Source organism: Halictus rubicundus, chromosome 2, assembly GCF_050948215.1.
Source record: "Halictus rubicundus isolate RS-2024b chromosome 2, iyHalRubi1_principal, whole genome shotgun sequence".
NCBI lineage: Eukaryota > Metazoa > Arthropoda > Insecta > Hymenoptera > Halictidae > Halictus > Halictus rubicundus.
Genome location: NC_135150.1, coordinates 27,686,369 through 27,713,178, shown reverse-complemented (window position 1 = coordinate 27,713,178; position 26,810 = coordinate 27,686,369). Strand labels below are relative to the sequence as shown.

Genomic DNA, 26,810 nt, shown 5'->3' with positions numbered 1-26,810 from the left:
TCATTTGGAGGAACTTTTTCCTTTGCGAAAATGTTCTCCGTGGCTTTGTTCACGAGTTATTAACAAGTCTCTATTTTAGTATACAGGGTGTCCCAAAAATGTTGCAATTCCTTACAGGGGGTGATTCCCAAGGTCATTTGGAGGAACTTTTTCCTTTGCGAAAATGTTCTCCGCGGCTTTGTTCAGGAGTTATTAACAAGTCTCTATTTTAATATACAGGGTGTCCCAAAATGTTGTAATCCCTTACAGGGGGTGATTCCCAAGGTCATTTGAAGTAACTTTTTCCTTTGCGAAAATGTTCTCCGTGGCTTTGTTCAGGAGTTATTAACGAGTCTCTATTTTAATATACAGGGTGTCCCAAAAATATTGTGATTCCTTACAGGGGGTGATTGCCAAAGTCATTTGAAGTAACTTTTTCCTTTACGAAAATGTTCTCCGCGGCTTTGTTCAGGAGTTATTGACGAAAAACGCGGACCAATCAGGGCGCGGATATAGCATGCGGATTCTGACTCAGCCAATGCCAACGCTCAGCGGAAACTGTCGCCGAGCTGGGGTCCCTCTGGCTGCGTTCTGATTGGTCCGTGTTTTTCGTTAATACCTCCTTAACGAAGCAGCGGAGAAGATTTTTGTAAAGGAAAAAGTTACTCCAAATGAACTCAGGAATCAGCTCCTTCAAGGAATTACATTTTTGGGACACCTTTAATTAAACCCTTGCACTAAATCGAACCAGACTTGTGATGAAGATTTCAAACGTGATCTACTAAATACAGTGAAACCTGTTTTTGTGCGGTAGATAGGGACCGCATAAAAGAAATATTCAGGAACTTCGTAAGTAGCTACAACAAATAATTTTTTACCAACATCAATACAAAAAATCGCACAAAAAAGAAATCGCATAGAAAAGGACAGCACAGAAACAGATTCGGCTGTATATTATTAATTTCCTGTAAACTGAAATAAATTTCTATTTTGTTGTTGTCAATATGTACAACCGTCGAAGAATGCATAGGCGTACGATAAATATAATCTTCCTTGCTCTCCTAAGGGATTCTGAACGACACGGAAATTCGAATCGCTGTAATAAAATAAATCGTAGTGGAGGGGGATAAATGGGACGAAATAAATATTGGAGGGAAATTCAAACGTGAAATTTCGCTCCGAACATAAACGACCTGCATGACGGAGGGATAAATTCGTAAAAATTACCTGCGTCCGTCGAATTTTGTAGAAGAATATCTCGAATATTTTGCAAGCGGCAGGCAAATTGCACGAGTGAATTTTTACCTCGCTAGCGTCGCGGGTCAAATCGCGTCAAGGGCTCGGAAAAAAAAAGAGAGACGTTAGTGGCCCTCACGCGGGGCGATCGCATTCAACAGTGGGATTTAATTCTGGTATCGTGGATACCTTTAATCCTTCGCAAATCCGATAGTAATTACAATGTCGAGCGGGGGAGAGAATCAGAGAGCCAGAGAGAGAGAGAGAGAGGGAGAGGGGGAGAGCCGTGGTCCCGGCAACGCTTGCTCGCCGCGTGGTTGCTCGTCGACGAAAACAAAGTCGACAACGATAACAAGATCGACCATCAAACTCGGCCGTCGTTCGAGCGATTGTCGCGATAACGAGATTTTCCAGAATCGGCCGGGGAATGAAATTAACGTCTATCGATTACACTCGGCTAGAGGCCTCCCGGTTAACTCATGAAAATGTAACGGTAACGGTTATACCAGCAGAACTTCGTCCGGTTTTCTGGAAAACTTCTTCTGCGCTCCTCCTCCCCTCCCCGCCCCTCCCAGAGTCATCGCAGGCCCGTAACTAAATTCCATCGAATCGGCGAAACTTTCCCCCGGGTCTGAGTAAATCGAGAAATTCCAGAAAAGTTTCGAGATTAGTGTCCGTGATCTCATAAATGGCTGCGAGCGAGAACCGGCAAAGTGTATTGAATCTCAGTCGAATCCATCCCCGGAGAAACGAAACCATTCCGACTCAACTGTTACGACGTCTGTCCTGATTTCTTGATTAGACCGGGAATCATGTTTTCCGTTATTAAAAGTTCGTCGGACGATGACAACCGTAACCGCAACTTCTGATTGCGCCAGGAACTGCGCGGTACGTGTAAAAAGTTCACCGGTGCGATCGTAAAATTGAATTCCGTTGATTAAGAAATTTTTATTGTTCGGATTTGTACGTCCCTCGTCTGGATGAGGCTAGAATAGTGTTTAATAACAGTTATTTTTGCCGAAGATTGTGTAATATACCCATCGATATAAAAATTATTCGATTTGGAATTATTCGAAATTGTTATGAATTATTTAAAATTGTTTTCAATCTGTTAAAAGGATTCAAGAAAGAAAGAAATTTCTATTTATTAGGTTGTTGCTTAGGAAACGTCTGAAGAATTGCAAATTTTATGACGCATTTCAATCAAGAAATATTATACAGGGTGGGGAATCGTAGTACAACCGGGCAGGGGGTGATTCTATATACAAAAATAAGCAAAAATTTTGCTGTAACAATTTTTCATCCCAAACTTCGTCTCGGAGAAAATCGCATGTCATTAGGTTAGGAATCGTTTGATGCGTCTGATCATGATCGGCCAATTCTACTTCCGGCGTATATTGAAGCCCGGGCACCCGATGTACCTTTAAATTCTATTTTCTCGAAAACGGAAGGTCAAGCGAAAAAATGTTATTCAGTTAAAAATTGTTATTATAATTTTGGAATCACCCCTCTCCAGCATTTCCTAAATTTTCAATGTAAGTCCACATAAAAAAGTTGCAAAGTACAACTATTAGTATATTCTCTGCGACCAATTGCAATTTTAGTAAAAAATTTTTTCCACTTTATGTAGTGATCCAATTGTTGTAACTTCTCAAAAAAATTCAAGTAGTATAGTCCAATATTGACAAGGTAATACCATTTTTAAGAGCGTACGAATACTTATGGGACTGACTGTAATTCGTAAGATATTTAAGGTGGTCAAGGTAGAAATCTTCGTTAGCGGCGCGTCCAGAATACGATTCGAGGTTGCAATTAACATGGCACGCGGCGGCTCGGTTGTTGGCTCGCCAGCGGAAACTCCGCAAGGAAACTTGTATTTTTTTTTTTTTTCGTTTCATCAGCGACAGCGGGGCGGCTCGTAAGAAAACAGAAAACATAACTTGTTTCTCATCCGGCGAACTCGGGGATCCGAGTAATTCCCTTTCAGACCGAGAGAGCACTGTTTGTCTTTATTAACGAACTTGTCGGAGATTTTCATACAGGCGGCCGTGCTCAAAGTAATAGGATTCCCTACGTTTTATCTTCCCTTTAGCACTCGCGCGGTCGCTCGCTAGGGCCGAACGATCGACTCTCCATTTACGAATGGATAAACAAAAGGAAACTCCCGGCAAAGGAAACAGAGTTTGCAGACACGAGATTAGCCGGGGAGGGTGCGCCGAGAGACGCGGCGCCCGAAATCTCCCCGTCGAGTTTTTCACCCTCGGCCCTCAAGACGTTTAGAATTTCCGTCCCAGACACAACCGTATCTCGTATCATGCGAGACCACCCCTCCACATATTCGCCAGGACACGCTTCCTGTTAGGGACCTGGTGTCCTTAATGTGTTTATCTTGCCCTGTGACCCTGATCGAACCATTTTCCGGTTGGTACCGTGTTTTCCGTGCGCATACACGTGTCCCGCCCACTCATTTCACTGATTGGCCCTCCGTCTTAATGACGCGTTGAATCATGCGCGACGTCTCTCTTCCCCCTGACACGTCAGTCTGAATAGACTGCGGGTCATTATGCGTTCGACGCTTCTGAAAATTTTCAAAAATGCTATAACATAGAATTCCTCAGAATTTAGTACGGTTTTTATTTATTTCTACAAAGGTCACTATCACTGAAAATTAGAATTTATTTATTTCCATTTTCCTAAAGTTTGCCTCAATTTTACTTACAATCTATTAAAAAATTGACTACTTTTGACACTATTTTTTCGTTGGATTTAGAAATTAATTTCGATTAGGACTGGAAGAAAAGTTAGACGAACAATCACTGTGATAGGTTAAGTCTGTTAGGTTTGGTTTCAGTAATGCTAGGTCTACGGAGCACTAAAAGTGACAATTTTGTAATATTTTCTAAGTTAACTTTAATTATATGTCTTTAAAATAAATTTGTTGAAGAATTCCTGATGGATGCTTATCTATACCATCTATGCTTATCTATCTATACTAGTGTCGCATTTTTATCCATCTACTAAATTTATTCTTTTGTGGCATAAACAAGAAAAAAAATCAAGAAGATCGATGCCCATCAAGGCGGATGAATGTGTTAATTGTACAATTTTCTTGTTAGTGGTAATTCATAAAAATAGCAGCAGGAAGAACGGCGTGATTTCAGATGGTAAACATTAGCGATCGCGAAAAGAGGTGGTAATGGTATTCTTATTAATGATAAGGCGGTAGCAGTCGTGTAATTACTGTTTCTGGTTCTAGGATTACTACCATTGATATCGTAATCTCTGGGAAAATAGCAACTTAATAAGCGGTGCAGTCCACAGTTACATAAATAATACATGGTACGTTATGTAGCTGGCATAGTGACCGAGTCTGTTCACAGATGGCGCTGCTTGAGACAGCTTTCTCGCTGCTAAAGATTTGTAGTCGAATGTATAAGAGGTTACAATAGTGATACGATCCATTCATAGTGGATTGGACTTTGTTTCCTACGTTAATTTTCTCGAGAAAGGGTCTTACCTCCGGTTCGACCCCAGAAGATCAACTTGCAAACATAATGCCAGGTGAAACAGTGTTTCCAAGTAAGTAATCACACATATTTCGTAACTTGTGCTGATAAAACCTAAACATTTCAACTACCGCAACAACATTGAGACCGCTCTCTTGCCCCTGTGCCATCGAAGGTGACTCCTTCTTCAGCTACGAATATTACAACTTGTCCGAAGTATCAGCGTGAAAGAAAGAAGACACTTGCAAACCACATCAGCGGAGAATCTCAAGAGAATTTAACCTCATTGGAAAATACATATTCGACTGTACTGCTGAGTTTTCTGAGTGGGGGGAATCCTTCATTTCACCTAACACACAAATAAAATCCTTTTGTTTGTATAATATGTAAATCAAGCTGCTGACGACTCTGAAAGATTAATGTAACTTAAAAAATAATTAAGAAAACAAGAAGAGTCCTTTTTTCAAAGCTTCTAACTGAAATCTCCCATAGTTGCCAAGATGATGGGAGGGAGTACGATTGAGGGGAAAAGGTTACCCTCTCTCTGCCGGAACCGGGACGCGTCACGTGACGGGACGGAAGCGTGGGGGGAGTATCGCGGTAGAAGGGGAAATTAGAGTGGGGGGACACTGGGCCGTGTCACCAGATGGGATGGGAGGGGAAAAGGTTACGAATTGAGGGGAAAAGCCTAAAATTCTCTCCTCTCTCTGCCAGTACCGTATCGCGTCACGTGACCGGTACGGAAGCGGGGAGAGCGGTAGAAGGGGAAATTAGAGTGGGGGAACAAGTCTCGATCCGGCGGCGACTCCTCGCACAGAGTGGAAAGCGAGAAAAATCGTTCCACCATAATGTTCCCACTGCGATTCTCCTCGCCGGAGAATGTAACTCGTAAGTGGCAAAGACGTTCGCTTCGAGCGGGCGTCACGGAGAGCATCATCAATCGGACTTGCTAATGCGAATTAAACGGCTCGTTCGCATTATCCGAATGTAACTTTGAGAAACGCATATCCCCGACTCGTCTCCGGCAAGTTCGAGCAGGAGCCCGTACATTTAAGATTCAGCCGCTCCTTCGACATTAGTAGTCGGCGGTGAGTGCCAGCAGCGGCGGCGGCTGCCCGTTCATACGGCAGACATGATTTTCTACTTAGCACACCAGCCAGAAGAGGAGGCGGCCCATCGACACCTCGCCGGAGAGAGGAATCCATAACCTATCTCTCCGTGCTTCCGACGCTATTTCCCATATGCCGTCTCGAGTCCCGCGGGATCAGAACGAGGCCATACCCCCACCCCCCTCTCCGTACACTCGCCTGATTTTTCCATCCGCGAGATCGCGCCGCCAAATTGATAAATCGCTTCGTGACACGCCTCGTCGTCGATCGGTATTTCTACGGGGGAATTTCGTGAGGAACCTTTGATGGATTCGCCTGCAATCTCGGGGCCAAGAGACCCCGGGAGTATACGGGATCGAGACTGGTGACGGAGTTTGTTGTTTAAGAGGGCATGTCTGGTTAACGTCCGAGGGAAACGTAGGATTTTTGTCTGAAAATGTTTATGAATTTTTTTATCTAACGAGTACCTTGCTTGAAAGTGTATATGTTAGACATATTGTTGTAATTTTTTTGGTGGCGATGTCTTAAGAAATAGACTGAGTGACAGCCTCTTCTCCAGAAGCTGCTCGATGAACCCAAGTGGAGCTGAAGAAGAACTGTGAAGAAAAATATTTAATAAATAAAATCTGTTAAAGAATTTAATGTTCGAAAATTTTATTTTAATTTCACGAACTGATTAACATTTAAATATTGTTGTCCGCTGTAAGTACTTGACTCGTACACTTGAAATCAGCATATGCAAAAGTCTCCATCCCAAAACTATGCTCAGTGAAATTATTTCGAATGCATATTAATTTGTTGCCTCGTGAAACATTTAAATATTGCGCATACATTACACCAAAATTAGAGCATTGCTCGACACTAACCGTGTGCAAGGATTAATGTAATGATGTTATAATTTATGCACGAAATCGTTCGTTTAGTAAGTACGTACTTGTATTAGATTAACGGAAGTTAAATAGAAATAAATGTTTTAAAATTAATTTAAAATGTTTCAAATATTCTACGCTGTTAATGAACTAGAAGACAAATATGGAAAATACTAAATTTAGGGTTATGATATTTGTTTTGTGAAATATCACTACAATTGTACGAATGATAGTACAGTTTTTCCCTTTTAATCTAGACAAATGGATAGTCGAAAGGTGTCTGTAAAAATCGGTAAAATGGATCCCCTGTATACACGCGTGTAAGTGTATGCAGATATACGGGACATTTGTCGTTTACCTCGGCCGCAAAAAAATATCGTTGATCACAGAATTTGTAGTATTTTAACACGCGATGACGCGCTGACAGCCATCCCCCTATTTCATCCCTCTCGTGGGACGACTGCTTCAGGAAGACTTTAATGTATTTCGCCCCCGGTAAATTCAATTTTGCATGCATATTTGTCCCAGAAGATTGTCGTCAGAAGGGTGAATACATTTTAGTCGAACTAAAATTGCAATTTTCAATGATGGACTGGATCTGGCCGACTCATATTATGTACATAATACTTTAATACATTTCCTCCCCTCCCGCGCCTATTGTCTCGATTATTTTCTACTCTGTAAACACTCTTCAATGAAACCGAAGCTCTGCGAAACAAACGGAAAAATATTTTTCAACACGACTTTTACGACGCCACTAGAATATTTACACTAGAACTACCGAATGACCTATTTTTTTCTTTTAGAGATATTGAAATTATAAATACGTTTTCCATGAGAAATTTTTTTAATAAACTTCTCTATCGCTATTTAACCAGTTAGCTGCTGCGACCACTTTGAAAAATGTGTACCTAAGTTGCGTCGCAAAAATTAACCGCTGTTTCAATTATACCTGTTTTGACGAGTATACTCGTCATGACACAAAATATTGCCATTTCTTCATGACGAGTATACTCGTCAGACACAGTTAACTGGTTAAACGAAACTGGTACGAAATCTAAACAAATGTAATTTTTCAGTCGGTAGTTCTAGTGTTGATTGAAAAGCTGCGAAATAAACAGAGAATATAGCGCACGACTTAAAAATATTTTTCAGTGCCATTTTTACGACAATATGGACGCAGTACCGTCGTCAGTCACCTCAAAATCAATGCAACGAGAAAGAACGAAGAAGAAAATGGCGATAGATAGTAAAAATCTATTAGGAAAGTAATTAAAAATGTAGAAAATAAAGAAGAAGTGCGATTTCCAGATTATTTGTCAGTGTACGCGGCGATATCTCGCGGTCGTAAAGAGGTTCGAAAGCAACAGAATTCCTCGAACCGGACCATTGTAAACCACCCCCGCTCACGTGCGCCGCCGTTCGTGCAGGTGTCGGCGGATAGGTGGGACTGATAAAGTGACGTGTAAATATGTCAACGATTTCGTATCGGGCGTATCTCCTGGCTCGGCTGGGGCCTCGCCGCGTAAAATTCGCTCGGGGCTAATGAAATTATGAATCGTGACCGGGCCGCGCGCGAAGCCTGGGGGCCTGGCCGCGATAAACTTTTATGGGATGTAATTTGTTAAAACGCGCGATACCAGCTCGCCTGTAACACCTGCTCTACGGTCTACCTGGTGTTTTGTCTGCTGGAAACTTCTGCTGCTCTTACGCCTGCCGGCTTTCCCATTCTGCTCGAGGTTACGCTGCCCTAAGAATCACGCGCCTACATTCGAAATTAGCTCCTACACATGCTTAAAATACTTGGCAATTTTACACTAATTTTACACGTGACAAACAAAGGCTTTTTTAATTGCGACGAACCTGAGACAATTCGAAGCTGTTCTTTAAATGCACGATCCACCGATTTTAATCACTCACAAAGTGTACAAAGTGTACTGACAAATGTTGATTTTATTGTCAATAAACTGTTACGAATATGGATCTTGAGCATTTAATTTAATTTTGTACGAAAATGAGTAGCTGGAACTTAGAACGGGGTAAAATTATTAGGAGAGTGATAAATAAGAAATATGCAAGAAATTAGAGAAAAATATTACAATGATGTAAGTATGCATTTGTGGATCTTTGTGCGAATTGATACTCCTATATTCTGGTAATTATTTTTTGTTTTGCTTGAAATTATTCCCTGCCATGTTTGCCTTAACACTAGGTTTACAGGAACTGTAAAAATGACGGGTTCTAATATTTTCAATTTACAATTATTAAGATTCTAAAGGTGTTATACATCCATGAGGAATTATTCAACAAATTTATTTCCTTGGGTATATGTTACAAAAAAATGGCTAAAAATTTGAGCAGCACATTCTTGTTACTTTTCGAAAAAGGGAATAGTCACATTTAACCCTTTGCACTCGAAGTTATTTTAACTCCAAAACGAAACGTTTCTTCCGACCTAAAATATTGCCCTTCTATATATTTGTTTTTCATGTTGTACATACGAAAATGGTGCAACTTACTCGTACTACGCCGAAATGTTTAGTAATTTATTAAATACAAACAAATTTAATAATGCAAAAAATATTTTTAATAATGATACATCAATTTTTAGTGGCGCCTTATAGGCACCGTTCGAGTGCTAAGGGTTAATGTAAAATTGTAAATATAAATGTTTGATGTGACTTTACAGTTTAATGTAAAATAGTCAGTGCTCCGCGAACCTAGTGTTAAACGCAGAAAACGCGGAATCGTGGCTATTTATCCGAGCGAATATTTTGTAATGGTTCGAGGAAAATTTGAAGTTGGGGCCGAGCGTTTTCGCTGACCAAGGATGAATTTTAAGAGAGGGGTTTTGAGCTAAGACCGCCCATAAATCTTTACTGTCGAAAACGGCGGACCACGTTCGTACGATATATCCGATTCACGTCGCGATCCTTAATACGACCGCTCACATTTAAACTGCTAGAAATTACCCCCTCGTGCTAGAAGTTATCCGATAGGACGACTGTTCCTCGGGAAATATCACCGGGCGATTCATATTCCCTGGGAAGACACTCTATTCACGACGCGCTTTACATTGGCCAGATTTCAGAGTCGTTTCTCTCCTCTATACTTTTACCTCCTTTTCCCGGGCGTGCATACGTATTCCAGATTCGGAGTACTCCCCGTCCTTGGAGATTACAGGAGATTAATCGGAATATAGGAAATAAATACGACGAGGATGTAAAACGAGCAGACGGCCGCGCTTTTTTTCCGTGCCAATCTACGTCGTCCGTGAATTTATACGTCCGTAGATACCGAGTATACATTGCTCCACGAAGTACAACGTAGCCTCGCGAACGGGGATGAAGTTTGCTTAAACCCTTTAACTGAGAATGGAAGGAAAAATAATACGAGTTAGTTCATTATCCAAGTTCGGAAATCGTGCCAGATATAAGCGTGCTAGGCGGATCCATAAGTAACCAATTATTTTGAAATCTGAAACCAACTTTGTAGTAAATTCAAGTTTTTAATTTATTATATAATCTCCATCATTATCGAGGACAGTTTGCCATCTTTCCGCAAATTTTCAATCCCTATAGAAATCGTATAGAACTATAGTCAAAACAAATTATTTGCAAATAATTGATTACTCATGGGTACCCCTAATATTAATGCGTCTGAATCTGCCAAAGTTGCAAAATAAAATTTGAAGAATGTACCACCGACGCATTTTTTCAGCGGAATAAAAAGTTAACGGCCATTTTCACATTTTCCAAAATTTCTGAATATCCCTACTACAAAGATTATATGCTTCTGCTCAAATTGACACCAATGTTTTTTTTATTTTTTATATATCATTCACTCTTTTCCCGGGTGCGAGTTTACAAGTTCTCGGCTGGATACAAAGTTCAATGACGACGTGCAAAACTCTATACTTCGCAAATTTAAAGCAATAGAAAAAATATGAAAATAGAGTTAGGGTGTCGCTCGACGTTCCCCAAAAAGATCTGGATTTTACACAGTATCTTTATGCTCGGAAAAAATATGTTGGATTCACTCAATGTGATTCGAATTCGAGGGTTGCACTCTCTCCCTCAGTATACGCCGTTTCCGGAATGTAAAATTACGTTCCCGGGAGAAAAGCTCGCAAAATTGGAAAAAACCAAAAATCCGACGATTCGTTGCCGTCAAAGCGCAGCCTGGAGACACACAGTGTCGACTTGTCGGTCGCGAGATATCGAATTGCGTAGTCACACGTGAATCCAGAGACGACGGATAACGTGGCGATCGCCCGAGGAAATTCAGATCGCGTCGCAGCTAGCCTGTCTACGAGATTTTCCGGGAAGCGTGTCTCGCGATCCAGCCCCTTCCTCCCCGGTGTCGTTTCTAGATCGTGATCCAGGGGGCGAGCTGTACAGAGTGGCCCAAAAGTCGTGTTTGAAAACCCGCCTATTATCGTCGTTGTCTTATTTCCGTTACATGGATTATCCCCTCTTCTTATACTGAATTTAACCCCTTGTCTCTCAATTGAATCCTTTGCGGACTAGAATTTTTTTAAATATTGAAGAACTAAATTGTGTATCTACGTCACTGATGCTTTGCTATTTGGGAAATGAAATAATTTCTTTGCAATCTTTCGGGACTGCAATCTATTGATTTACTATCGACTGAAAAAATTTATTCTATATTTTCGACCTATTTTATTTCGGGACACCCTGTATACATGTGAAATAAAATAGTTCACGAAGTCTTTTAAGGGAACGGTAGACTTACAAGAGACACGAGTTCCCACGAATACTATAGGAGTCAATGGAAAAATTTGACTTTGGAAAAAGGGGGTCGCCAATTTTGCGGAACATTTTTCTTTCAACTTGACCGATCCAGAAGTATAAAATCCCGCCGACTTATAATAGTAGTCGACTTATAATTTCTCAGACATATAATTTTTGCAATATCCTGTACTGAATTTATGAAATTTGTAAAATCTGTGAAATTTGGTCCAAGCGAATATTCTGGACAGTATTAAGTTATACACAGAGGCATGCCAAGTAGTAAAATGGAGAATGTTCACCAGTTTTCGCTGCGAAACGTGCTGAAAAATTGTTTGAATCATTGGTCGCGCAGCGTGGTGTCAGTTGGTCGTTGTACTATGATTTTTGGTGCATCCTGTAGAGGAGGTGGGAAATAAAAGTGTGGGGCTCGCGAGTCTCGGTGGATTCGCGTTGCACGATCCGTCTGCGTGATACCCGGCGTTATTCCGCGGTGTATACTCCGCGGATACGATCTCCGCGAGCGGTAGCGACAGTAATCGCTTCTTCGGGGTTTCGAGATCCCTGAGAAGGGGTTTCGGGTTCTGGCGAAGTGACCGTGGGGTTTGCTCGGAGTCCTCGCGCGACGCTGGAGATCCTGCGAGCACGGATTAGGGATAAAATGGAGCACGGATTAAGCGGAAGTTCGTACTCCCGGTTGGCAATTAGCGGATGAAAACTGAAAACCGGGCCAACGAACGGAACGGGAACGGGAACGGGAACGGGAACAGAGTCAGGGATGGGGTGACTGTCTCTGTCGTGTAATTAAATGTCACAGCGTTTGATTATAATTAATCGTATCGCAGGAGTATCTCGCTGGATTATGGTAGCGCGTTCTGAAGGACGCCTTCTAATTGAAGTCCGCCGGGTACGCCGTGTAATTAATTCCGAATCGATTCCCTTCGCGGCAGGAAGTGTGTTTGAACGTTTACACGGTGCCCGACGGTGACACGGGGAAGAAGTTCGTTTCTTTGGAATCCTGCTGGCTCATCGCCGCTGATGGATTTCCCCGGAAAATGAAGTTGTGTCTTGCGATTGCGCCGCGACGTGAAGTGGATGTTAGTATTAAGCCATGGATCATGCTGACGCACAGCTACCCTGCGATTCGAGGCACCGACTAGGCAAAACTCCCTTATTACATTTACCGTGAATCTATTATTCATTTTACTATTATGTTTTGAATAACTTCTTCATTTTCAAATGTTGGAAATGTCAATCTCTCCGCCTCTACGCTTCTGTGCGCGAATTTTTCAAAAATATAATATTTAGATTTTGTCATTACATTCCTCGTGAATCTGTATTAATTTTACTATTATGTTTTGAATAACTTCTCCATTTGCAAATATTGGAAATGTCAATCACTCCACCTCTACGCTTCCGTAAGTGATTTTGTCAAAAATATATTTAGATTCTGTCTTTTGAAAAATTGTTCCAAACGTCAAAAAATTCCTACCCTCCCGTCAAGGTCGGACTGTATGAAATAAAATATTTTCTTCCCGAAGGGACAACTTGAAGTAGAGCTGTCCACGGTATACCGTTCGAATTAGTATTTTATCGAGCACGGTCCCCCTCCTCGTGTTTCTTGAACGTATTTCCGGTCAACGTCCTCGTCGTCGGCGACGCGTTGCGTGTGTAGCCTGTTCAGTCGATTCACAAAGACGAGTCGAAGGGAAATTTTCTGCTTGTCGTCCGCCTTGCCCGCAACGCCAGCTACTTCATAATTGATCGAGCAATTGGTATACCTTCCCTATTTTGTTTCCAGGACTCGACGCCGAGCTGTACTACGTGCAAGAGGGGGTGGTCAATACGTACGCGATGAACTTCGTCGTGCCGGTGCACGAGAACATTACCGACCTCGAGTTCTCCTGGCAGAGTCTGGTCGGACGTCCGGTGAGTACAAACCTCTGAAAGGTCACGTCGAGCAAAGGGAACGTCATCCCGGCGCTTCTTGTTGCCGCTGCGAAACGCAAACTCGCGAACTGCAGATTCTTGTAAACCGTGATGTACCAGAATATACCCGAACATACCAGAATATATCAGAATATACCATAATCTACTAGAATATACTACAATATACTAGGATATACCAGAATATACTAGTATATACCAGAATGTACCATAATATACCAGAATATACCAGAATATACCAGAATATACTAGAATATACCAAAATACACCAGAATATACTAGGATATTGTAGAATATACTAGAATATACCAGAATATACCATAATATACCAGAATATACCAGAATATACTAGATATACCAAAATATACTAGGATAGTCCAGAATATACTAGAAAATACCAAAATATACCAGAATATACTAGGATAGTCCAGAATATACTAGAATACACCAGAATATACTAGAATATACCATAATATACCAGAATATACTAAAATATACCAAAATGTACCAGAATATACTAGGATATACCAGAATATATCAGAATATACCAGAATATACTAGAATATTCTAGGATATTCTAGAATATACTAGAATATTCTAGGATATTCCAGAATATACTAGACTATTCCAGAATATACCATAACATACCAAAATATACCAAAATATACCAGAATATACTAGAATATACCAGAATATACTAGAATATACCAAAATATACCGGAATATACCATAATATACCAGAATATACCATAATATACCAGAATATACTAGAATATACCAAAATATAGCAGAATATACTAGGATATTCCAGAATATACTAAAATATACCAGAATATACCATAATATACCAGAATATACTAGAATATACCAAAATATACCAGAATATACCAAACCTCGTTGGGTCGAGTCGCCAACGAGTTTCAGTAATAATATTTTGTGGGTTAATCATTTTTCCTCGGACGACGAGGAAAATTAAGATAAGCTAATTGTAAGTTTGGAAAGTTAAAAGTCAACGTCGGTGCAACACACTCCTTTTGTCCAATTAGGAATAATTTAAGCAATTCAAATTTTTCTTCCAGAGTACGGTGTATATGGGTGGTCCAAAATTCACTGACCATTTAAAGCTCGAATTTGTTTATGAAAGTGTAAATGTGAATTTTTAAAAAATAAAAGAGCTATTCCATTTTGAAGTACAGTCAATTCTCGATGTATGTCAACAACACGGGTCTTGCCAGTGTCATGAATCGTGCAGAAGACACTCGGCGTCCGAGGCCTCTCGGTAGTGGGGATAATTCCGCGACGATTATCACGCAAGCCTTAGCGACATATATAGAGAAATCACTGTATTTCCAGGAAGTAGAATCGGTAGGTCATGACCAGTCGCATTAGCCGATATTGTATTAGAACACGAACCGCACAAAATGCAAATAACAACGTGTACCATCTACTTTCAAGACTCGGTGTAGGTTTAGCGTTAATAAGTGCACAAATTTTATGAGAAAATGTTACCTCTGGTTCGTCAATTTTGTTCTCGGCTGTATACGTCCCAAGGGGGTCGAAATCGATGCACCGACGTCATAAATTACGTGGCGCACCGCGAGAAAGTAGAGGCGAACAAAAATGTAGTATCTCAGGTGTAATATGCAGTCTCGCTCACCACTCCATTACACCGTTCCCTTCGAGGTTGTTCCTCGTCGAGCAGGTCGCCGATGTTCGCGCTCGCTCCCTAAAAGAGATCCGTCCATTCCGCAGCTTCTAACGACCTTTCGGGGCGCGCGATACACACCGGGGCGCATAACCATACAGGGTGTCCGGGGAAAATGCTTGCACCGCCCATTAGCGAGGTGCAACAATGCGGAACAAAGTAAACACGTGACTCGGCCGAAATGGTAACTCATAGCAGGCTCGTGCACCCCGAGACCCGTCACGGTGGCTCGCGAACCACCGGGGCTAGTAGAGGGTGTAAAAGGGGCGCAGAGGACGCGGGACGGGGGTGTAAAGGGAGAGCGGGAGGGTGCAGAGGGCGGAGGCTTGTCGAACAAAGGGGTTACAGGAGGGCTGTATCAATACTCTATCAATATCAAATACAAACAGCCAGTATTCGAAAGGGAGAAGGAGGAAAGGGTGGCTGATAGAAACCGTGTGCGGTTCGGCGTTCCCTTCGGTCACCAAGGAAACCGAGTGCGCCCATCGGGAACCTACGGAACACGATCACCGGCAAGAGGGAAAACGCGAAAAGTCGTGTTTCCCCTCATCCCCTCGCCCCAGCAACGAATTCAATGAGCTGCCGAAGACAATCGAACAAATTTCGAAATTCCTTCACTGACGACTCCAATGGACACCGACGATATTCTCGAGCAATCGAAGAAATTGTGCCGTTTTATGATAGCTTCGAACCCTCATCCCTCCCTCGATTTGTCACATCTTTCACGCGACGGATGATGTTATTCCGCCATTTCTCGCGCGCAATTGATCCGAAACTTTGCGACCTCTTTTTTACCAGGAAACGTACTGTCCCGAAATGTTTCACTTCCTCGAAAGGGGTGGTTCCCGAGGTCGTACGAGGGAACATTTTCCTTTGAAAAATTTTTGAAAATTTTTAGCATTTGTAAAAATTTTGCGAAAGTGGAGGCTTCAAACTTTGGAAAGAATCCAGCCTGACGGTTTTACTATTCGTTTTCGCGAAATTATCGCGATTTAGATGTCAAAAATTTTTCCTATAAATGTAACAGGTACGTGTTGCCTTATAAGAATGACAAGATTTAATTTATTTAGACTTTGCGCGGTTCTTAATCCAATGCGTGCTCTACTAAAGATATTTATTGAATCGTTGCTCGTGAAAGCGTCTTTGTAATTTCAAAAATTGTCAAATAAAAAATCCAGAACCGGTCATTTAACCGGTGGTACAATTTAGTGTTGACACGTTCACGGACAGTAAAAATTTCAGCGAGCTGCAAAAATAGACAATTTTTCTTGAATCTAGTTGTACTGTCCGAAATCTGATTAGACATGAACCATAATAATAAGTTAACCGTCATTAGTAATGACAGTTGGTCATTACTTTGAGATGTATATTAATTACAAAAACTTCAGGTTGTATAAAATTAAAGGAATAAAAATTGGCTTTAAAATTTGAATGCTATAACATTCGTGCCATTTTGCATCACTATGGAAATGAATGCTATAGCATTCACGTCCGCGAACGTGTTAACACTAAACGTACCGAGCTATGAATGTAACAGGTACATGTTGCCTTATAAAAATATCAAGATTTAATTTATTTAGACGTTACGCGGTTCTTATTGCTCATGAAATCGTCTTTGTAATTTCAAAAATTGTCAAATGAAAAATCCAGAACGTGGCACAATTTAGTGTCAACCCTTCAGTGCATAGGTAAACTAAATATTAGGAACATGAATGCATACATGGGGTCCATTGAGGACCCCACTTACCTAATTCCTTGCTAACTTTGATTACAGCAACAATTTATTTCTGTAAACTTTCAGTAAAACTGTAAAATTTCTGTAAACTAAAAATGGCGCGGCTAAAAATGTTAACACAAAATCCAACACTGAGGTCCTTTGCGAACCCCACTCATGCATTTAAGGGTTGAGCAGTTTTTGGATGTCGGATGTTTTGTGCCAGTTTTCGTAGAAATCGTTTGAAGAAAACGTGTTCCGTTGGAAACACAGTTATGGTGGCAGGAAAATGTTTCGAGAAACACGCATCCCTGCGAACAATGGAACGCTGAGGAAATCAGGGCTACGCGGTTGTCGTTACGCGCTTCAGTTACCACGAATTCCGTATTAATTTCTGACGAGGGGCCGACCTCGACTTTATTGCCGGGTTGAGTAATTGTCGGCTGAGTGTCTTGAGCGACGTGGCAGGGGTGCCGGTGCTTATTAGCGGTAATTGAATACGATGTTCTTTAACCGTACGTACGTTGCGTGAAGGAAACCATTATGCACGCGATAAGCGCCGTGTTATTTGTTGGACAGGCGAATCCGAAGGGGTGTCGATTAATTTGTAATTTGATTAGGCGAGCCGCTCGCAGGGAAACGCGAGAAGCGTGTACGTATACGAGGATGTCATGCGGTTTGAGAAATTCATTAGGCTCCGAGGTTTAAGAAAGCTGCAATGTACAGGTTATCCTGTATATCAATTTCCACGACGTTCAATAACATTGTACTGCAGAGTTGCATATTTTTCTGACTTAATTTGTTATCAATTTGTAAGCATGCTGGAAAGTAGAAATCTGTAGCAATTTTGTCACTTTGTCGGTATAAATATGAAAACAATTTTTAAAACTATTTAGAAGGTACTAGCAATTTTTAAAGATTTTCTTATCACCAGATAGTAATTTCACATTATTAGCGATTTTAACATTAGAAAAATTTAAAAATACTGTCACATTAATTTCCAGACCATTAAAACTATTAAGAGAATAAATTAATTTCTATTTCACTCCAGTTTGTTTTACCCTACTATACAAATAGTATTATTTTTAACTTGTAGTGTCGAGTGAATTTGGAGAATTGTTGTCTTGTTGATGTAATATTTATGTATTGAGCGACTAGAACCATTTTTCTGTGTGTAGTTTTATTCTTGCTGATGCAGTAAATTGTTTAGTAGAAATTGTTGGTTTTAGTTGCAATCTTCTGAAAGATGTTTAGGTTACCATTTATTTTGTATAGAAGCTCGTCCTGATATCCATTAAATATTCTTTGATCAGTTCAATGAAATAGAACATACTTTTCCTTGTAGCTGCTCTTCAGTGAACTTAATTGCACTGGAAATAGAAGTCTCTATGCTCGCTTTAAAAGCCTCTCACGGAAAATGAGTTTTCAGTGATAATATTACTCTTCCGCTGGCAAGGATATAAGGGTGCTCGTATTTTAAAACGCTTTAGTATTAATAAGTCGCTATTACGTGCTCGAGAATCGACGTTAATGTAAGAAGATTACATATCATTAATTCTTCAAGTTGCTTGAATATTTTATTCAAGTACGCGCGTTTATAAGACTTGTTTATAGAATTTTGTCGTTTTTAAATATTTCATTAAATGAAAGGAGAAAATTACTCATCTTTCGAAATTTAGAAAAAAATACAGATGGAAGTCAATTGATAAGATTATCAGACGTTAAAAATATTATTTCAGGAGCGTAAAAGTTATAGTATCCCGATTCAATGTTTTCAAGTTTGTTAATTTTGAAATATTTAATAATTGAAATGGACAATATTATCAAATTGGTTAATTTTGAAATTTTCAATATTTTCAGATTTGTTAATTTCTAAATTTTCAATATTTTCATATTTGTTAATTTTAAAATTTTCAGTATTTTCAGATTTGGTAATTTCTAAATTTTCAATATTTTCAGATTAGGTTCACTTTTAAATTTTCAGTACGTTCAGATTTGTTAGTTTCTGAATTTTCAATATTTTCAAATTTAGTAATTTTGAAATTTCCAATATTTTTATATTTGTTAATTTTTAAATTTTCAATATTTTCAGATTTGGTAATTTCTAAATTTTCAATATTTTCAGATTAGGTACAGTTTTAAATTTTCAGTATTTTCAGATTTGTTAGTTTCTGAATTTTCAATATTTTCAAATTTGTTAATATTGAAATATTAAACAATCGAAATTGTCAATATTATCAATATTTCACTATTTTCAGATTTGTTAATTTTATATACTTAATATCTGAATAAATACTTAACATCTCAATATCAAGTTTTCACTATTTTCAGATTTGTTAATTTTAAAATGCCTAATATCTGAAATTTTGAAATATCAAAAACTGAAAATTTCCCATTATATTAAAGTCAAAAATCTGCTAAAAGTCTGCTAATTTTTCCACGGCGCCCATTTCCATAATACCAATCCGCCGGGGCGGCGTAACGTCAAGCTAAATAGAATCAAATCGTCAAATTAATGGCTGCGGCATTTTCCTCGGGAACAAGTTTTCAAACAAGGGTTCATCCATTACGGGAATTGGTTCATAACGCTAATTCCTGTTTTACTTTATCTGGGTCCGCGATAGGGTAGCCGTGGGGCGCCAGGGACTGTCTTCGAGCAAAGAAGATAAGGCGGAACGGGGTTTTCGTGACCGCGAGAATGGAGAGATTTCGCGGTTAACGAACCTACGGTGAAATCCAAGAGATAACGAGACATGGTGGATGGAGAATGCTCCCGCGGGATAAGGTGGCTCGTTGTCCCGGCTCCCGCAACAATAAACCGTTACCGAAACGGTGTTCTCGCGTATCTGCAACTACCCCTTTCGACGGGGACGTCACGCAGCCCCGCCATTTTACTGGAGGACGACAGGTAACGGCGGAGGGCCATCGACAACCGGCGTACCTCTGCGAGTCGAGATTCGAGAATTCGACAAATTTCCCGGTCGCATTCCGTGGTAACATTGTTGCCATTCGGATGGGATGTCGTTACGCCAAAGGACTGCCCTAACTTTCCCGTTCTGTACATTATCATTCGATTGCGGAGCTTCCTGCAAAATCACTATTTCGTACCTTCCACCATTAATCACTGTGATCTTCCATATTCCTACAGAATTTATTTTCACACTCACAAGTTTCTCAGGGTGGAAACTTACTATTTTTCTGTTGGTATTGTGATACGTATTTCCTTAAAATGAGACCTTATAAATGGAACATCAATTTGTTGATTTAAAATGTAGAGCAAGAGTGAGTAAATTATTATACTAGGATTTTTTATGGGGCCATTTTTCGGGAGCACACGAATTCTATTAATTCTATTAATTCTATTCGTTTCTAGTTTCATGGTATTATTTTAACATTATAAAATCTACATTATTTCTACCTTAATATTTTCGCTCCCAGTAAAATTATACTGTTTTCTAGTTTCCCGATTTTTAGGAAAAACATCTTAGAAGAAAATCGAATAATTGTGCGCGGAGGTAGAATCTCCAAGCTTTAAAACGAGTCCAAGTTCATTGTTGTACGATTGTTTTTCACGAAACTACAACAGATTAAATGTCGTCAATTTCCCAATAATCGGAAATTTTATTTTTAGATATTTTTTGGATCCACTGTTCATATTAATACAGGCGAACGGGAATAAAATAGAACATCGTTTCATGTCACGCTCAAAATGAAAATGTTAATAACTTCATTCGCAATTTCGGTTTTATTAAATTCCTGAAGCCAACATAAACTTCTGCAGTCCAATAAAAATTCCATTTTACATAAATTCGTAATTCTGCGGCTTGATATCGCGTCGAAAAAGAAAAGTGAAATAAAACGTAGTCATCGTTCTGCTAAAGATTTAATAGAAAAAAATAACGGAACAGGAACCGGCCGGGAATATGGGGTACGTATTGTAGGGTGTGAAATTTTCGGGTATGGCGGTCGTAAAATCTGCAAATCCAATTATTGCTATTATCACTCTCGCCGACGCTTTCAATAAAACTTTCCTTATCCGTCGATCGCAATTCTCGCGCGGCCCTGGAAAAGGCGAAACTGTCTCGTCGCAAAATTGTAACTGAAATAAGAATCGGGAAAAGGGGATCCGAGAGAAAATCACGGACGATAATTTACATCCGAATCGTTCGACACGATGGGACGGAAAATGCGATGGAATTCAAAACGCGATCGCGGAAAATTCTCCGCTCGATCGGCCGAGGTCTCATCCAATCAATGCCGGGGAAACGTAACATTTGAGTCCAGATTTTCCGCGGCAATTGGAGCTTATCCGTATTCCTGGAAAATTGACCGATCTCAATTACACTTACCCTCCGCCGCTAACATTTACCGCCGAACGGTGGAAAACTTTTTCATCGGACACCGAGGGGTCAGTTAAACCAGACCTTGTACGATAGTACCTAAAACTACTGTCAAATAATATAATATAAATGAAATAAAAATCCCTTTCTTCGCGAGAGAATACGATAAAACTGTGTTTTCAAGGTCATTTGAAGGTCAACTTTGTTTTTCAAACGGAAACCTATATCTTTTATTATGGGATCTTATTGTACCTAAAAAGACCAGCAATTTTTGTAGGGCACATTTTTTTGTCCGCGCATTAGTTCCGGAGATATTTAAACAGAAGTATAGCAAGGCATTGTGGAAAATTGTTTGACGCAAATCGTTGATGTTTTCCAGTTGTTCTAGCACGTACTGTTTGAAAACAAAATTGTCCTCTATTGATCTCTTGTTCATGTTGTGTGTCTTTCAATACAAGATTGTACTGTTTAGTCAAGTGTGAATCATCGTAATGAGAGATACTATATCGTGGTACAATTAATTGTATAAAATGGTGTACTCTTTAGAAGAACGAGTAGAAATAATTTTTATTATGGACCCTGATACGCATGTTTCTCACACGTACGTGTTACAATTAGTCGCAAAGTTTAAGGAAACAGGATCGGTGACAAATTTAAAAAGAAACCAGCCAAAATTCATAAAAGAAGCTGTTCTGACAAGTTTCAATGGTAAGTATCAGTGGGATCTGTGCACAAATTACTTAAACATAACAAGTTTCGTCCTTATAAAATGCAGTTGCATCGAAAGTTATTGGAAGATGACTTTGACAGGCGGTTTGAGTTTTGTGAGGAATGGTCAAATATGATCAACGTCGCTCCTAATCTAATTAAAAACATTTGTTTTAGTGACGAATACACTCTTTTCTTAAACGATCCTGTAAATCGTCATAACTGTCGTTATTGGGGTGACGAAAATCCACATCTTATTAGAGAAAGTAATACTCAATGGCTGGAAAAAATAAATATTTGGGCAGGCATTTTAGGAAGTGCTATTATGAAAATTTGTTACAGTTATAAAGAAATTACAAATTTTCTCGCAGTATAAGTATGCCTCGCTCCACTTCTCTTTAAAATGAACATCCTGATGTCAACAACACGGGTCTTGCCACCGTAGTGGGGACAATTCCGCGACGTTTATCATCCAGGCCTCGGCGACATATACAGAGAAATCACTTTATTAGCAGGAAGTAGAATCGGTAGGTCATGACCAGACGCCTCAGCCGACTCCTATCCAATAGCACGCGTATTCGCTGGATTTTCAAGCTCGATTTTCTCCAAAACGAAAAAACATTATTCTTTTTGACTTATTTTTCACGTGGATTCACCTTCTTGCAGTTCGTAGCCCAGATCGGTGACAAACCGTGCTCGACTGGCCCTCGCAACAGGATTTCGATCGCGAAGAAAATTATTCGGGAAGTTATCGCACCGTTTCGATCCATATTTATCCCGTGCGATCTCCAGCATACTCCAGAATTGCCCCGCGACTAATCTGATCCGATCCGGACCAGAAAGTCTCGTGAGTCACGACACTTTGTTTCTTTTATCTGGGAAACGATCGACCCCCGAAGCAAGCGCGCAACGATCCGCTCGCAGAGATTCAACGAGGATTCATCGATGCTTATCTGACACCCGTAAATGGCGTCCTTGTTCGGACGCCGCGGTTTTCTCGCCGAAACCAGATTTATTGCGAGCCGACGTTTATTACCGGCCCGGTGGATTCCCAATGGTATCCGCCACCTGGACCAATTTTTGTTAAATCGAGCAGACGCTAAACCAGGGAACGATTTCTGCGATTTCATTTGCTCTTATCGCGAGGATGGGTGACGTAATCATTGGCGGGTGACGTAATCGGTCGTCCGGGTCTAAAAATTGATTTTTCTGACAACTAGGTATTCGTGCAAAATAAAAATTCCGAGAAACAGGAGCCAAGCAGAAATTCCTTCCTTCTTTTAATTACTATAATAAGCTGAAACTAATATATTAATATTCTTAAATATTTTTAACCCCTTAACGCACAGTTTTTTTGGAAAAAAACCGTGCAAAAAAATCAATGTTTTATATACTACGCTTTTGTTCCATGGAAAAAGGCTATATTTTATTGTTGAATAAATAAGCGTTATAGCTTACAATCCCATGTAAATGATAAATATCAATAAAACGATTTCTTTTCTTTGCTTTCGCATTGTTATTTTCAATTCTCGATTATATTCGAGTGTGAAAAATTATAGCAGCATAAAAAACAAATGAAATAGTTTGGTCTGTTTAGCGCGCTCGAATTAACTCGAGCGTACAAGTTAAGGGGTTAATCTGTCCACTGCTATACTTACTCAGTTTTTGTCCTAAATGCATACAATCCACAGTCTAGCGATAACATACAGGTTGCAGTAAAGGGTTCCGAATTTTTTGATTGACAATTGTTGAGAATAATTTAATAGCGTAATTTCTTTGGATACGTATAACGAAAATTGCTAAAGATAATAAATCGTTAAAAATAATCAGTAATGGAAACCTCAAATATTTTGTTTCTTATTGGTGATGAGACAAACTTGTAGAGGAAAACATGATTGTGTTTGAGGGGATAAATATTGCGGTGAGCAAACGATTTTTCAAATTTATTGTTTGAAGGTCGTCGATGTCGTTTTTAATGGAATATTTTGGTTAAGTGATAGCTAGTCTGCAAATTTCATGCATTTATCACATAAATGTGTTGCTGCATTTGAAACAGTATACCGATTAAAAGAATTTAAAAGTATCAATGTATTACTTGATTAGAATAATGAAAGAAAGAATGAAATTTTCGCTCGGCTCCTGTGTCGCACAATTTATGCAATTTTTATTCTGCATAAAGCTCTGCAGTCCAATAATTGCGTGTAAATAATTCTGCGATTTTTTCACCGTGAACCTTTCGATCTCCTCGTTCCAGCAAATCGCAACATCATAAATTCCATCACGGTGGAAAATATCATTGCTTTCCCGGAGGAACTCGATAATAAATAACCTTCTTCCCATAATCTTTCTAACGGAGTTTCGAAAGTGCAAAGTTCGCAATGAAAGAAACGCGGTCGGAAGGAAGCTCTTCGGCAAGAATGCGCCCGGCGAAACAAACAAAAGGAGAGGGGCGGGGAGGGGGCGGAGGGAGTGGTCTAAATTTCCAATGATAGCACCCTCGATTAACCTTCGGATTCCAGAAACAAGCCGGAATCGAGTTGTCCTGTTTGGCCCTTTCGTTCTTTCTTTGTTTTCAATTCAGCCAGGCGAGCAAAAAGAAAGTTATCGGTTGCCACCCCCCCCCCCCACCCCCACCCCCTGGACAGGGCGTGTAAACTGAAACGAAGTTTCCCATCGGCGGGGCACGGCTCGGCGGCCGCGGAATTGGGGATGATTTGTGAATCATCCTCTTGTTAGGCGTAAGTTCGTCGCCACTTTTTTCCCCCCCGAGCTACGGCTACAGCAACCGGGGTTGCGAGAGGGCGTTTTACTCTACAATTCCGGGGAGTTCCTCCCTTTGCCACTCGTGTGTTACCCTTCCTCTACGGGGTGGCCTTAAATTCTATCTGAAACTAATAAGCGAGGATGGCACACGGGAATGGACGTGTGATGCACGAAAAATTGGAATCGGGTGCGTCCGACAATTCGGTGATGACGAACGGCCCTACAGAACGTTGAAATTCAGGCAATTGCAATTTTTGCGAGCATGCTGGACGACTGTCATGCATCTTAACTTTCCCTAATTGCACGATGCAGGTGCTGCGTCTATTTCTTTTCCTAAAATAAATTTAATCGTTCGACAAAATTACAACCCTTTCTAATTCTCTTATTTTCACCGATTTCAATTTAATTTACTCATTTTTGTCGTAATAGAATATTTTTGTCCACTTATAATTTTAAAAGACGTCCAACGCTAACACACGACGACAGAAGATAAACTACTTTCTCGACATACAGGGTGTCCCACATAACACTGTCATTTATTGTTGAAATTTTCATTTCGTTGCCGTCAAGGTCATCCGAAGGTCATGGTACACCAGGTCGTTGAATGCGTCTTGATACTGGCAATGCGTCTTGATACCAGCTATAATACTGTTAAGTCAAAAATACAAAGTGCCATTTAAAAAAATGAAGGTGACCTTGATAATACTAAAATATAATTTATAATATATTCTTCTCGAACTTTTTTTATTGCAATGTATAGTCAATCGAAAACTGATCAACTTTTGTCGAAAATATTTGTTTGTCAGATTATCGCAAGTACTTGAAAAATCGTGGAAAGTGTTGCGTGGGACACCCTGTATATCTATTCCTTTTCTTAATAAATGTAATCATTCGACAAAATTACAACCCTTTCTAATTCTCTTATTTTCACCGATTTCAATTTAATTTACTCATTTTTGTCATAATGGAATATTTTTGTGCACTTATAATTTTAAAAGACGTCCAACGCTAACACACGACGACAGAAGATAAACTACTTTCTCGACATACAGGGTGTCCCACATAACACTGTCATTTCTTGTTGAAATTTTCATTTCTTTGCCTTCAAGGTCATCCGAAGGTCATGGTACACCAGGTCGTTGAATGCGTCTTGATACTGGCTATAATACTGCTAAGTCAAAAATACAAAGTGCCCACGACTTATATCCCACGGCAGTGGGGATAGTACTGGGACTTTTATAGTCTAGATATTTGGGACATATATCGAGAAAAGACTGTAAAACCCTAACAAATTCACTCGACGTGAATTCGGTGAAAAGATTGGCCAACAGCATCGTCGCTTCTTCGAACGCTTTTTGTTCGATCTCCAATATCAGGAGTGTTTCCTCCTCCACCCTTATTTTCTTACCCTTATTGTCTTTTTTCGTGAATCTTCGCTTCACTTCATCATTTTCCCATTTATTTTTTAAACAGGGCGCTTTTTGCACTTTCCGTCTTCCTGAAACTTCTCGTTGGTACAGTTCCGCCGTTCTCCGTCTCGCTTCCCGATGGGGGTGGCGGAGCAAGAGGAACGTGGGGTGAATCGAGCCAAGCCACCCCAGGGCGACAATTACTTGTAACACCATCGGTCTCGTGAGGACGATCGGCACTTGATGGGGCGTACTTTCGACCAAAAAAAGGATATTACTGCAGCCTAGATCGACTCTACCCCATTGTACGAAAGTGCACGCCCCCTCGCAACCCCTGTCTTATCGCAGTTGAACGTGGCTGATGATCCACCAAAAGCCACCCTTGATTTTAACGCGAGCCTCACGATAACGAACTAATAACGGATCCGCGCAGAAATTCCCCGAAAAGTGTCCTTACATAGAACGCTTGTTTCCTGACCAACTATAGCAAATTTCATTATTCGATACTGGAATTAATTGGGGTAGTTATTATTTTCTATTAAAAGTTTCCTAGGATTTTATTTGAATACAGGATGGCCCAAACGTTATTAGACTACAGTGATTTCTCTATATATGTCGCCAAGGCCTGGATGATAAACGTCGCGAAATTATCCCCACTACCGAGAGGCTAGTTTCCTGCACGATACATGACACTGGCAAGATCCGTGTTGTTGACATACATCGAGAATTCACTGCACTTCAAAATGGAATAGCCGCTTTACTTTTTAAAAATTC

At 40.1% G+C, this 26,810-nt stretch overlaps 1 protein-coding gene and 1 long non-coding RNA gene across 6 annotated transcripts in view; one reads left to right on the top strand and one right to left on the bottom strand.

Moving 5' to 3' along the window:
- The window catches only part of LOC143365874 (uncharacterized), a 501,730-nt gene that overhangs the window by 220,391 nt on the left and 254,529 nt on the right, over window positions 1-26,810 (bottom strand). The window lies entirely within an intron of this gene.
- Window positions 1-26,810, top strand: part of LOC143365807 (tyrosine-protein kinase Dnt) — a 158,205-nt gene that overhangs the window by 40,644 nt on the left and 90,751 nt on the right. Inside the window, exon 2 of the mRNA XM_076806355.1 lies at window positions 13,252-13,379. Coding sequence (XP_076662470.1) covers window positions 13,252-13,379 — 128 coding nt within the window. The remainder of the gene's footprint in view (window positions 1-13,251; window positions 13,380-26,810) is intronic.